This window comes from Pterocles gutturalis, unplaced genomic scaffold (genome assembly GCF_000699245.1).
Source record: "Pterocles gutturalis isolate BGI_N339 unplaced genomic scaffold, ASM69924v1 scaffold19241, whole genome shotgun sequence".
In the NCBI taxonomy this organism is placed as follows: Eukaryota; Metazoa; Chordata; class Aves; order Pterocliformes; family Pteroclidae; genus Pterocles; species Pterocles gutturalis.
The window spans coordinates 18,085-31,989 of record NW_010100864.1 but is presented as its reverse complement, the minus strand read 5'-3'; the positions used below and the strand labels follow the sequence as shown (position 1 = coordinate 31,989).

Here is a 13,905-nt window from a genome sequence, read left to right as displayed (position 1 = left end):
TGCATTGAGCAAGTGGCTTGTGTTGCACAAAACGTTATTTAGGAGAAATCCCCACCTGCTGTGGCCAGTGAACTAGTGTTTCGGAGACCTGTGCTACTTCCCTTGGGGAACATATATGGTCCTGATGTGTGTTTAATATTATTTCCTCTCGGTTCTTTCACCCATGGATACTTTTAGACTTTTAAAGTATCTTCAGGTGGATACAGAGGAAAAACCGTTACATTGATCCTGAGGCTGCAAATACCCTTTGGTGCTAAAAAGCAAAATCCATAAAGAATCCATTCCTGAGAGATTTCCAGTATACAGTTATGTTGATTTCTTATAGATTCTCAAAATCTGTAAGGAAAGTTCTAATTGCTTATCCTATGTTATATCAATACATAGTCTAGAATTAAAAATTCCAAATCAATGCTTAAAAATAATTTCATTCCAGGTGAATTTTCTAAACAGCAGCAGTGTTGAGATCTTTCCTCATTTGTGGAAGTGTCAAAGAGCAATTAGTAATAGTCTGCTAGCAATACATCACATTTATTCTTGGGAAAATTTAATCTACTACAACTTGCAATTTACAGAATGACTCTGTGGTAGAAACAAGTTTAGTTGGAACTGTGATGAATGGACTGTCTCATCTTCATGGGTGTACTGATCATGGACAGTTTATTATTAACTTGTTACGTGGTCTTGGTGGCAATCTCAACATGAAATCACGACAAGAATTTGCGAAAGAGGTAATAATCTTTTTCAGCAAGTTTATTAAAAATTTTTCAGTATATGTAGTAGGAATAGTGATTTTCTGTCTTCTAACAATGCAAATTTACAATAATAGAACATCTGTGCTGTAATTTGTTTGCAACTGTGTTGTCTATAGGGGAATAGCTGAGAAGTAAAGAAATGTTTCATGTGTTACTGATAGGCTGCTAAGTGCATCCAGCCCAGAGAGCAGCCCTGTGGTGCTGCACCAAGAGGTACAGCATGGCCTTTGTCCATACTGTTTTACACAAGGACCCACTGAAGCGTACTCTGTGTGTGCATATATTGTATATATGTAATGCACATTTATTTTGTTGGCTTTTTTTTGTCTGTTCAGAATATTTGAAATAATAATGTGAGGGCTTTGTTACACCTCTCCAAGGAGGTGTTCTTACAGCATTATTTTGAGGCTATGTTTTGTACGTGCTGGGGTGTGGTTCTGTCTTTGTGTAGATTCTTCAGGGCACAAGAACTAGGGAACAGTGTTGGAAGAGTGTGTGGGTGTACTGGTCCAGAGTGTCCAGAGAAGGATGTCCCTGAAGATAGTTATCTCCATAATCACACTTGGGTTTTGTGTTGGAGAGAAGGAAATAGTTCCTTCCAAAAGACAGCCTGGAGCTATAAGATATATACAGGGCAGATGGGAAAGGTTTAGAGTCAGCTTCTGGAATTAGCTATTGGTGCATGTGAAGGAGTTATGTTTCTCATGCTTATGATTATTATTAAGTATGTTGCCTAATATGAACAAAATTGCTAAATACAGTTTATTTTATGTTCTTTGTATTACGAAAAAGTAATATGTGGAAGAGTAGTATGTTCAGGAGTTCATAAAGCATATGCGTAATGATTGAATTTTCAAAGGCAGCCTTAAAACTATCAAATCAAAGAATTAAATGTTTGCTTTTACAGAAGTATTCTTTGAACATTCTTTAGATTAGCTTGAAATTGTAGATCTTGTCATTAGGAATATGTATTTAACAGGAGCTTTATTTTTATTTTTATTTTTTTAAAGATCTTTAGTTGGGCACAAGAATCTCCACCAGATCCGAGGAGGCCCCTGGACACGTATTACGACACTGACACTGGACAGCTAATGCTGTATCAGCTGAAAAAACCTGAAAAGCTAACAGCTGATGACTTCAGTAATCTCCAAAAACTTCCCGTCATTCAAACTCCTGACATGCAGAGAAGTTTAGATTACATTAGACCCTGGCTAGACTTTAACAATAAGCAGCCATTTCTTCTTGTGGGTCCTGAAGGATGTGGAAAGGGGTAAAAAGTATTTCATATTTTAAGCAATATATGCATCTAGCTATTTGACAAAGTTTTTAAAATTTTGTTTTAATGGTTTTGTAATATGATTTTCTGCTAGAATATCACTTGTTTCGGTTACAAATGAAACAAACCTTCTGTAGTGGCAAATAGGTAAATTGTTATGAAGATCTATAGGGAAGGTTCAAGCTGCCACTATGCATCTAAGACTTCTGAATGAGGCTTTTTGAAATGAAACGGGACCTTTGGAACACCTGTGCTGTCATGGAGCAACAGCTGAAAGGCACATGCAGTATCCTGTCTCATCTCAGTTGCATGCAGGCGACTGAATTTAACTCATCCTGTTGCCTATCTTAGGTTCTTTATTTAGATAGATTGGATCACTATATACAAGGTATTCAGGCTAGGTATTTGTTTTGTGTAGTTGTGTGCACTTCCATGGAATTTCTTGAATGGAAAATGTTACAATTTTAAAGGCAAGTATGTTTAATTCAGCAAACCTCGTGCATCACCTATTGCATTAATACAGCATGTAGTATATGCATTTTAATTCAAAAATTGGACAATATCTTTGGATACGCAGTATTTTAATGCATTTATGTATTATGCTTATATGTATGTACACATTTGCTTTTTTAGGATGATGCTTCATTATGCATTTTCTGAACTCCGATCCACTCAGATTGCTACCATTCACTGCAGTGCACAAACTACTTCTCAACATCTTCTACAAAAATTAAGTCAAACTTGCATTGTAATCAGTACAAACACTGGGCGAGTATACAGACCAAAGGACTGTGAAAGACTTGTTTTGTACTTAAAGGATATCAATCTACCCAAACCTGATAAATGGGGAACAAGCACTCTTGTGGCTTTTCTACAGCAGGTGAACACTTATGTCTGTTATTTGTAAAAAGACTTAAGTATACTGGAAATAGTTTAGTGTATGCAATAAATACCTACATTGATTATTTTCAGAGCTAACATGCTACATCTGTGTTGACATTAGTTTTGTTCGTACCTTGATAGAATATGTAGGTGTCAGCCAGAAATAGTATACCATTTTTATTTGGCTTATATGCATAAGTAAATAAAGACAGTGCTCAGCTCAGTGAGTTGTAATGCAGTAAGCATATGAATGACAAGAAAATCCTCAGGAGTAATCTGCATGGATTCACCAAGGGCGAGTCATGCTTGACCAACTTCATAAACTTCTACGATGAAGTGACAGACCTGGTAGACAAGGGTAGAGCAGTGGATATAGTCTGCCTGGACTTCACTAAGGCCATTGATGCTGTCTCCCAAAATATCCTCACAGAAAAGCTGTTGCTGTATGGGCTGGATAAGCAGATAATGAAGTGTGTTGAAAACTGACTGAGCAGTGAGGCCCAGAGGATGGTAATCAGTGGCACAGAGTCTAGTTGGAAGCCAGTATCTGTTTAACATCTTCATTAATGATCTGGACAATGGGGCAGAGTGTACCCTTAGCAAGTGTACAGCTGACACAAAGCTGGGAGGAGCAGTATACCTCTGGCAATTAAGAAAACAGTAATAATTATATTATTCTCACCAATTTTTTTTTTTGTACGATGCTCTGTTGGCTTTCTTTTAATGAAATATTTATTTAACAATTAAAGGTTCTTACATATGAAGGATTTTATGATGAAAATCTGGAATGGGTTGGTTTAGAAAACATCCAAATTGTGGCTTCCATGTCTGCTGGAGGAACATTAGGAAGACATAAACTTACCTCCAGATTTACTTCTATTGTTCGTCTCTGTGCAATCGAGTAAGTATGTGGAAATTAGTTTGACTCTCAAAAGTCAGATTCAGCCTCTATTTATAGGGCGCTTGCTCAATTTAGTCTTTATAAAGATGTGGCTGTTCTAGTCTTTCATCTTTTCTAACAGTTTAAGATCTTCGGATTTGGTGCTGTTTGGTGCCTCTTGGCACTAGAAACCAGCTAAGGAGCAATCTGTAGCTACCTGTTGATAGAGAAGTGTTTGAAATACATTTCCTGTTGGATGATTTTGCTTTCAGTAAACTGCTTTCTGTAGCTTTATATTAAGGTGCTGTTCAGTTACAAAATTAGAGAAATTGAAATGCTTGTTTGTTTTTAAGTTTGGACACATTTGCAGATGTATTTAGAACATTTCTGGGGTGGCCTATTGCAATAAAATAATAATTTTATATAGCTGCTAGATGGAGATGCTGTTCATTGAAAATTTTCAGTAATTGTGTATATAACTTGGAATCTTTTTAACAAAAAAAATAGTGATAGACCATAATGATTACTTTTTTTTTCCTTTGTAGCTATCCAGAAAGAGACCAACTACAAACTATTTATAGTGCCTACTTGGAACCTGTATTACAGAAAGATAATCACCCTGTTTGGAGTTCTTTACCAAAAATACATCATCTAGCAGGATCTATGGTTCAAGTATATGAACAGGTATGGAAATTTAATTTCTTTTTTCAAGGAGATGGAGAATTCAGATTTTTAAAAAAATAATTAGCTTTTGGTATCAATGAGAATAAAAAGGTTTATTGGTATTAAAATCCAATTTTATATCTTTTTCATAAGGTTGATATCAATTTTAAAGCTACTTATTTGCAGAGAATCATAGGTAGTAGAGGCAAACGGAGTAAGCATTAAGTGCTCTTGCTTTCCCACTGAATTATTGTATAATTCTGACAAGCATCTTAACCCATCTATGCTTTCAGTTCCTGATTTTTAAAATGTGGATAGTAGTGTTTTCCTACTTAATGGATGAGGAGACAGTGTACTTCAAAGATTGTTATTTTTTCAGATGTTATGGATGCTGTTATGAATAGAGAAGAGAGATATGAGGGTGGAGTCCTTTACACACATCAAGGGCTACCTATTAAAATTTTACGCTGTTAAACATAGGTGTTTAAACACATAAGTTCATTTTATCCTCCCACTTAAAATTTTACGGACTTCTATGTAGCAAAACACTTAAGTATTTACTTTTCTTAATCATGTACATAGCCTTCCTGGGGCAGGTACTGAGGAGATCTGAGTGCTTACTTTATTTTCCAAGAATGTGCGCATGTCCCCATCTAGACAGAACCATGATATAAAACCCATCCTTATGACTGGAATGTGAGTGTAGTCACTTATCTTGCACACACCAGTTAGCAGGAGTTTTGTAGGATGTTATCAATGTATTCTAAGAAATCTTAGTTTAAATCTCATCACACTAGGACCAATAACTGATGAAGGCAGTTATTCTTTGAATTAAACGTGTAGTTGTAAATTCAAATATTGTCTCTGGAGGAAGAGTTAGTATTTCTATAAGAAGTCTTTTGTCGTGACTAGATGACACTGATTTAGATAGTTTTTTATTACACTTCTGTGTTTCCTTTGCATTTTCTATTTGGTATTGGTTTTAAAAAATTGTGTGTTTTGTCTAATAATACTGCACTAACCGTTCTGTGTGACATGTGGAGTTGTTTGCATCAAAAACAGTAGAGAAGAAATGTTCTAATTATGAGAAAATATTTTGTAGTCAGAAAACAAGATTTAAACAATTCATCTCTGCACTTAAAAAACCAACAAATAAAGAGTGCGTGAATAAAATATCTAAATATATTGACCAAAGAGAAAAATAATTTATCTGTTATTTTCGAAAAATTTAAAGCTACGTTTCCAAGTGCCTTATATTTTAAAACATTCCCTACCCCCCTTACCATTTTTAGGTACGAGTGAAATTCACAGTTGATGATCATGGTCATTACCTGTTTACACCACGTATTCTGACTCAGTGGGTTCTTGGTTTATTCAGATACGATTTAGCAGGTGGTAAGTCACTTACTTGGTTTTCATTGATAAAGCAGTTCTAAAATAGCCCAGAATATTATTGATGTCAGTCTTAGTGTTGACTCCACATGCAACTCATTCACTTATGGTATGCTTTCTAAACTGTGAACTGTCTGTAACTCAGTAGAGAGAAAAAGTGCCTTATAGTTTGTTCCATAACATATAGTAAAGAATTTTTAAAAACTCTGATGATGTTTTAAAGTATGTGTGGGAGCTATTTGTAGATTAAGGGAAGTTAGTAGGTTGGGACTGCATTCTCTACTGTGGAAACTTGAAGTGTACCCCCTACTCCCCACCATTTTTTTCTGTTTTTTTTTTTGGGACAGGGGGGCTGGGTTTTTTGGGCATATGTCTTGTCTTCTGCATTCCCAGAAACTTGCCTCTCGTGCTCGTCTTTTTATACCTGGTTGCATAAGCCTGGTGAGGTGACTGTGGTTCTACTACTTGTACACATCATCAATGACGTACTTAACAAGAGAAGAATATAACCACCCTTACACATACAGAAAACATCTGGAAAGCTATCTCATCCATGTAAAAGTTTACAAATACATATATATATATATATAAGACCTTAAATATTCTCACAGTTTGGGAATGTGTGATAATTACGATCTAGTCTGAAAGTTCTATTTTCTTTAACTTTGGAAATGGTGGAATTTATAAAGCTATTTGATTTTGTGTGCTTTCCGAAATAGACAGCATAGGCTTCTTTCTAATCTTGTTTTTTGCTCTGAAATTGCTATTATTACTAGATCATGAGCATTTACTCATTATTTTGGCTCTTACATTAATTAAAGGGTTACATAGAGGGCTGGTTAAAGAGTATAAAATTGATAAGAACATTGTGCTTGCTTTCCATTTATTTTCTGGGATCATCAGATGGTATAAATGTAGCTTGAATGAGGTCAGAAGAGCTACACTGACAATCAAAGGATGGGTAATCTCAGCCCATTTAAGGACTCCATTGTTGTGTGTGAAGGTGACATGCATACAGTTTTTCAGTGACAAACAATATGACATGTCATTTACTCATCTTACCTTCTTTTGTGAAAAATATTGAAGCTTTGTATTCTCTAGTGGCATTTTATAGCACAGACTGTTTTGGGTGTTTATTGTTATTTTAGTATGTGTTATCAGTCTTTCTTTTCCACTTTAAAACAGCCCCCCTGATTTTCTTGTTTTCATTGCCTGGAATTTTGTCTTTTAAGTTTTACTTCATGTGCAACACCTTGTTAATTTTCATTAGAATGCTGCCACTATACTGGAGAACTTGTTTGAATAGAATGTTTCATATTATCTTGTAATGATCTATAAAAGTATTTCTAAAAAGCACTTCAAAATGTTTACTTTTTCTCTTATTTCTTCCTTACTGATGCACTCCTGCTGGTATATAATTTCACTTACTCAGTTTCAGTCTTATATTTTGAAATGGAAAATTTGAGAAATATAGAATTTATTATAAATATATAAAGTTAAATCTCTCCTTAAATTTTGTAGGATCATTGATACAAACTGCAGATTATGTATTAGAAATTGTTGCTTACGAAGCACGTCGTTTGTTCCGTGACAAAATTGTTGACGTGAACGAACTTCATGTATTTGATAATGTTTTGATGAAAGTGTTTCAAGGTGATTGGGGCTCAGATGTTCTGGACAATATATCAGGTAAACCATTTGAGGCATACTATATAAACTTGAAATATTTATTTAAGTGCATAACCAAATCAGTCTTATCAAGTCAGATAGCATATGAGCTGAGCACCTAAACTTTCGATTTTCTTTTCACAGATATCTTCTATGTAACTTGGGGAGCTTCTCAAGAGGCATTCATCATACCAGGACAGGCACTACCAACACATGGGAGGCCACTTGGCAGACTAAACTCAACAGACCTGAAAGATATTATTCAAAAAGTGAGGCAAGATTAAAGAATATACACAGCAAGCATTCACAGCATGAATGACATATTCTAGACATTTTTTGCAGGAAGTAACATGTGAGCACCAGGTTTAGGGTGGGGTCTGCTGCGTGTTCAAGGAATCATCTTTTGCATTTGGTGAAGTGAGGGAGGGTTTGTGATGTTATCTGGCAGGCAATAGGAAGTATCACGTAGCAAAGTTGTTTTAGTGAAAGGACATCAGTTGCATTTGCTGGTGTTTTATAACAGTTTGAAGAACAACATTTTGAGAAGCATTGATGTGCCTATATGTTTGACTATTGTTTGAGTACTAAAGTGTTTTATTAAAAGTTTACTTTCTGGATTTGTAATTTGCTATAGTAATTTTTATTTGAAGAAATATAAATGGGTTGTTTGGAGATCTGGCATGCTTTTAAACAGTAAGGTACAAAAAATTAGCTTGATGAGGAAACGCAAACATGTTAACTCTGCTAGGCTGACTGATTTTCAGGATGAGAGCTTTGAGATCATTGCCCTTTATTAGTAGTGTTTGGTGGGCTGCTCTTGTAGATGGGAAACTACTCCCTCTCTTTAATGGCCAACTATATGGGAAATAATGAGGTTCAACAGCCTCTGTAATCAGAGTTTGGGTTTTTTTCTTAATAAACAATTACATTGGGCTTCAATGGTGAGGTTTTATGAAGTATAACAAGCCCTGAATTTAGTCTTAGGATCTGATATTATGTGTGTTTCACAAGGAAATTCCATAATCTGCAATTATGCAACAATTAGCTACCTAAAACACTTTTCTAAGTTATGTATTAATTAATCTGTAGCCGGAGACATAGGTCACACTTTTTTCTTGTCCGTTATTTAATTTTAATTAATTCAGTGTTAGATTTCTGTTTCAATATATCAAAGACTTCTAGGGTATCCTCGTGCTGGGGATAATGCAATCTGTTCATTACTGGTAAAGGTTGTGTGAGGGATCTAAATTCTGTCACACAAATAATTTATTTATGATTAATACCAGCATGGTCTCTTAAGCTTTCAAGCCCTTCTTTTCTAAACTTCTAAAACTTGGATGCATTCATATCTTACTGGTTTTATTTATTATTAGTGAACACATTTCTGTTTTCTCTTTTTCTATAGGGTATTATTCATTATGGGAGAGACAAAAAAGAGACAGAGATTTTACTGTTCCAAGAAGTCCTCAGTTATATGTCTAAAGTGGACAGAGTGCTAAGTTTTCCTGGAGGATCACTTCTTTTGGCAGGACGGAGTGGTGTAGGTCGTCGAACAGTTACCTCTTTAGTTAGTCATATGCATGGAGCTGTTCTGTTTACTCCCAAAGTTTCCAGAGGCTATGAGCTGAAGCAGTTCAAACATGATCTTAAATATGTAAGTCACTTAATGTCTTCCATTTTGTAGTGTTGTAGGTGTGTATTTAAAAAAAAGAAAGAATGTGGGAATCTTGAAAGACACAAAAGTGTTGTGTAAAGAGATATTTTAAAAATGTAAAATGTCAACAGTCTAAATGAAACAAGTAAATTTTTATAAGTTCTCAGTGTCAAGATGTATATACTGTTCTCTATAGTAATTAGCTGAAACTCTACTTTTTTGAATACCAGAGCTGTTTTTATGAGTGTTGTGGACTTCATAAATTCTAATTTTATGTGAATATTGGAAAGGTTATTTCATGTATTTATCTTCATATTTGTAAATAGTTTTGGTTTTTGTCTCTACTGTGGTCTGCCAGTTAATAGGTTAGTAGCTGAATCAAGTAAAATTTTAGTGATTGTTGTGAGTATACGTATTATTTAAAGACAAATTTAAACCTTGAATCAGGAGTTTCCCAGTATCTTCAGCAATGCTAAAAAAAATCCTAGAGCTAAGCCCACACAAAGGAACAATACAAATCTGTAATTGAATCATATCTGGAACATACTCTATTAAAGAGTCTGTTTTAATTATTTTTTCGTTACCAAGCTGTACATCTACATAAAATGTTCTTTATATTTAATATTTCATAAAACTGAATCACCTAGTAGTGTTTTGTAAATATGTAACTGTTTAGATGCTGCAGAGAAAATATGTATGTAATATAAGATCAAGGAAAAATTATAATTCTCTTATGAACAGTACATATATTCCATATGCTGAGATTTAGGTATCTTCCCTGCTGCTTCTAGGTGATGGAGCTTGCAGGCATTGAAGCACAGCAGGTGGTATTGCTGCTCGAAGACTATCAGTTTGTTCATTCCACATTCCTTGAGATGATCAACAGTTTACTGTCTTCAGGTGAGACAAGACCAAAAAGATTATGGTACTACCTTTACCACACAGAGTTAGCTCACTGGGGCAGAATTAGATGATGTTTTCTAACTTTGTGTCCATATCAGAAGCATTAGACAGCTTTCTACACTGTTTTGGGCAGAGTACTTGTACACGAGAAACTGACTTGAAATTCATCTAGCCATCCTTGTAACATACCCAACAGTAGAGGTGCTTTCAGTTCCTCAAAGCTGTAAGTTAAGTAACTTATTTCAGATGAGTTCTTTATAATAATGCAACAATTCTCCTGTACAGCTTCCCTTTTCTAATAAAATTCAAAATTGAGAGCTGTCCCAATGTTTTACTAGGTGGTATAGACTCATTACTTAAATGAACGCCAGCAAAGCCCACCTTTCTGAAAGTAATGAGATGAAAAATAGTAATAACAAATAACAAAAGTGACTTTATATTGTTGTCTAGCTTTGTTCCTCAATCAGAGAGATCACTGAAGGACTGAGTCTAACTTCTTAAATGTTTTTTGGAACTGCAGTAGTTTAAGAGCTGATTGATAAGAGTGCTAGATTTTCCTGTCTCAGGTACAAATCAAAGCCTCCTTACAATATCAGATTCTCATCATCCAATGTTAAACCTCTGTGTCTGAGCACCTAGATAACTACTGTCTTTCATTTTTCCGGTTTCCAGTGTATGACAAAGTCTGATTTGATTTGTTTTGTATACAGTATTGGATCGCTGTCTTTCAGTAGATTTTGAAGTATATTTCATTAATATAAACAAAGTAGGCTTTTAAAGTTAAATGGAATCACTATAATTTGGTATGATATCTTTTCATGATATCGTGAGAAGAATTATGAAGTACATGGGAGGGTACTCATGGAAGTATGGAGGTGAATACTGCCACGTTCAAATTCTCTATACAGAGGATTCAAGGGGATCCTTCAAATGGATTTGAAGAATTATAGTGTATTTGATCTGACATTTTAAATTAATTCTTCAAACAGGAGAAGTTCCTGGGCTATATAAAATAGAAGAATTGGAACCATTGCTATCACCTCTGAAGGATCAAGCTTCACAAGATGGATTTACAGGACCAATTTTCAACTATTTCACATACCGTATGTGAACAGAATTATGATTTATTACAAGGTTACAAAAGTGATATAATAATGGAGAAAAAATTTCTAATGTGGTCCTTGTATTGCGTGCATTTTAAACTTTCAGCTAGTGATTAAAAACCAGGCAGGAATAATGATTGCAGTGTGATATTTGAGGACATAGAACCCTCAGCTTAAAATTCATTCTATCTGAAATTTTGTATCCATGAGTGTTCTACAAAGCTGTTATGAAATCTGCTGTTGAAAGTAATTAGAAGGAAAAAAGCTTTTGTCCCCGTCGTCTTCTGGTTAGTCTAGCTTATGTATCTAATAACAGAGCTTTCTCCTATTTGTCAGTTATACCTACAAATCACTTTGGATTTTAAGAAGTCATGAGCAAGTTTACAGACAGGTTTCTTAATTGTTTGAGTTTCTTCCTTGAACCAATAAGAAGATTAAATAGTTTGCATATAAATAGAAGAATACGACTGAAAGAATACAGATGTTGGCAGCCATACTCAAGTGGAACTGCTTCTAATTGGTTCTATTGGTCTGTATTGATTAGAATGAGAATGGGTGGTATTCTTTAAATAATGTCAGCTCTTCGAAATTAAAAAAAAATACACTGTAATATATATAATGAGAGTCCATTATATTAATTTATTTAAGTTCTGTTTATAAACATTCCTGCCGTAGTGTTATGTGGTGTAATAGTATCTTTCTTCAGAAATTACCTTGTGGTAAATATTTGAAGGACAGTTAATTATGTTGTATTTGCAATAAATCTACCATCGTGTAGTCAGATTGTTATCTACTAAATATTTGATATGTTTCGTTTTCTTAGGGATCCAACAAAATCTGCATGTTGTCCTGATCATGGATTCTACCAATTTAAATTTCACAATAAACTGTGAAAGTAATCCAGCACTGTACAAGAAATGTCAGGTTTTGTGGATGGAAACCTGGTCAGAAGACAGTATGAAAAAGGTAAAATGCATTAATTAAAAGCTGTGACTTTTTTAAATTAGTATCTCCAAAAATAACTGATCTTTGGTGAAAAAAATCAAAATATTTAAAGTTGTGAAGGAATAATTGTCACTGTGCTTATTTAATCCATTTGTGCAGTCCTACAAAGACAGAAAATTTTGCAGAACAGTTAAGTAATATTATCATTGTTATTTTAACCGTAACATTATATTTTGTTCTCTCTGTGGGCTGACGAACAAAATGCTGACTACTATGGCTCTGATCACACACAGCATTTAAGACCAAAATACAAATAGGCTGCAAGCAAAATGTTAAAGTCAACTATGCTGATGATATCTGCTGTTATTAGTACACTTGACGGCTGGTTTAAAAATAGGTTTATTAATGTGTGTATGAGCTGCTATAGATCTAAGATTGCACTGCAAACCTTATGTTGTTCTTGAATCTTTAAGTGTTTTTCTTGATGGAGCAGAGTCCATATGTTCCTTTTAGGATCAAAATCTGCTTATTTCAGGATGTTCACAGTGTAAGTTTAGGAAAGATATATGTTACTTCAGTATGTTAAGAGATTGCCAAATCCAGTGGTGAAGCTGAGTATGTATTTCCAGCAGGCACACACACAAACACACACAAGCAGCACATACATACATGTGTTTGTCTGCACAGAACAACAGAAACCTGCAGCACAAACTCAACCAGCACCATTGGCATTGTCTTGTTTTCCTCTCTGAGTCATCGTAGTAAAGGTCCATTAGTGGGAAATATGTGCATGTACAGAATGTGGATCCCCCTACTAGGTGGGCACAGACACACAGCTCGCCCAGTAGTTACCCGTGGATCCCCTGTTGCCGGCATCTAGATATATGAACTCCTGAGGCTGCAGCCCCACTCCAGCTGCTGCTACAGACTGCCTTACTGTGCCTGCGTACACACACACACGGTGGATTCTTCCAGTAACTGGGCTTACACACCCAGTCTACCCCTTAGCTGGCCTTGGATCTAGGCTCTCCCCATTGTGTCCTGCACAGGCATACAAAGGTATGTGTGCACAGACACACACACGCACATGTGCAGCTGAGTCTCATTTGACTCCCAGACTCCACAGTCTCTCTGACAGTTGGCCTGGACCTTCTAGTACCTCTGACAGCCAACTTCTGCGGTTGCCTCATCAACCCGTTCTAAGTCTTGTGCAATGTAATGCTCGTCCACTGCATCCCACAATGTGTCCCAAGCCTCCTATGCAGTAACACCCTCGGCCTAGTCTGTAAGGTGACCTGGTCTCTCCCACTGACTCATCATGATGGATTTCACACTTGGACCATGGGGTTGGTTGCTCTTCTGGGAGAGCCGTGGGAGCAGCTGGTGCAGAGTGTCTGTTTCTGCCTGGGTTACAGAGCCTCCTCCACCTGCCATTGTGCCTCAGTTTCAACAGCAGGTTGTAACCAACAGTTCTTTTGGCAAAAATGTTTGAACCAGCTCTGTTCACAATTGAATCTTTTTCAGAGTATTTTCACTTTCACTTCAGATTTTTTTTTTTTTAAGTGGAGTCTTTTCGTTTCATATGCCAGAACCTTTGAATATGCTTTGTTTATTTTTGCCATTGTATCACGTTGATAAGATATGAAGGTAAGCCCACTCTTAGACCATGAAAAACACTTTAAAGATTTTTGACTTAGGCATTGTTTAATTCTAGTGTTGTGTCTGCAACAGTTGTACTAAAGGCTTTCTGCTTTCCTGTTGAGTTGTATATCTTTTACAATAACACA

General features: G+C 35.6%; 1 protein-coding gene across 1 annotated transcript in view; it reads left to right on the top strand.

Annotated features, from left to right (window-relative positions):
• The window catches only part of LOC104467611 (cytoplasmic dynein 2 heavy chain 1-like), a gene marked incomplete at its 3' end in the record, with an annotated part of 66,347 nt that overhangs the window by 36,719 nt on the left and 15,723 nt on the right, over positions 1–13,905 (top strand). The window contains 12 exon segments of the mRNA XM_010081445.1: positions 573–728; positions 1,763–2,022; positions 2,662–2,908; positions 3,660–3,811; positions 4,336–4,474; positions 5,746–5,848; positions 7,367–7,534; positions 7,658–7,782; positions 8,919–9,167; positions 9,959–10,067; positions 11,060–11,173; positions 11,997–12,139. Of these exon segments, the coding sequence (XP_010079747.1) occupies positions 573–728; positions 1,763–2,022; positions 2,662–2,908; positions 3,660–3,811; positions 4,336–4,474; positions 5,746–5,848; positions 7,367–7,534; positions 7,658–7,782; positions 8,919–9,167; positions 9,959–10,067; positions 11,060–11,173; positions 11,997–12,139 (1,965 nt within the window).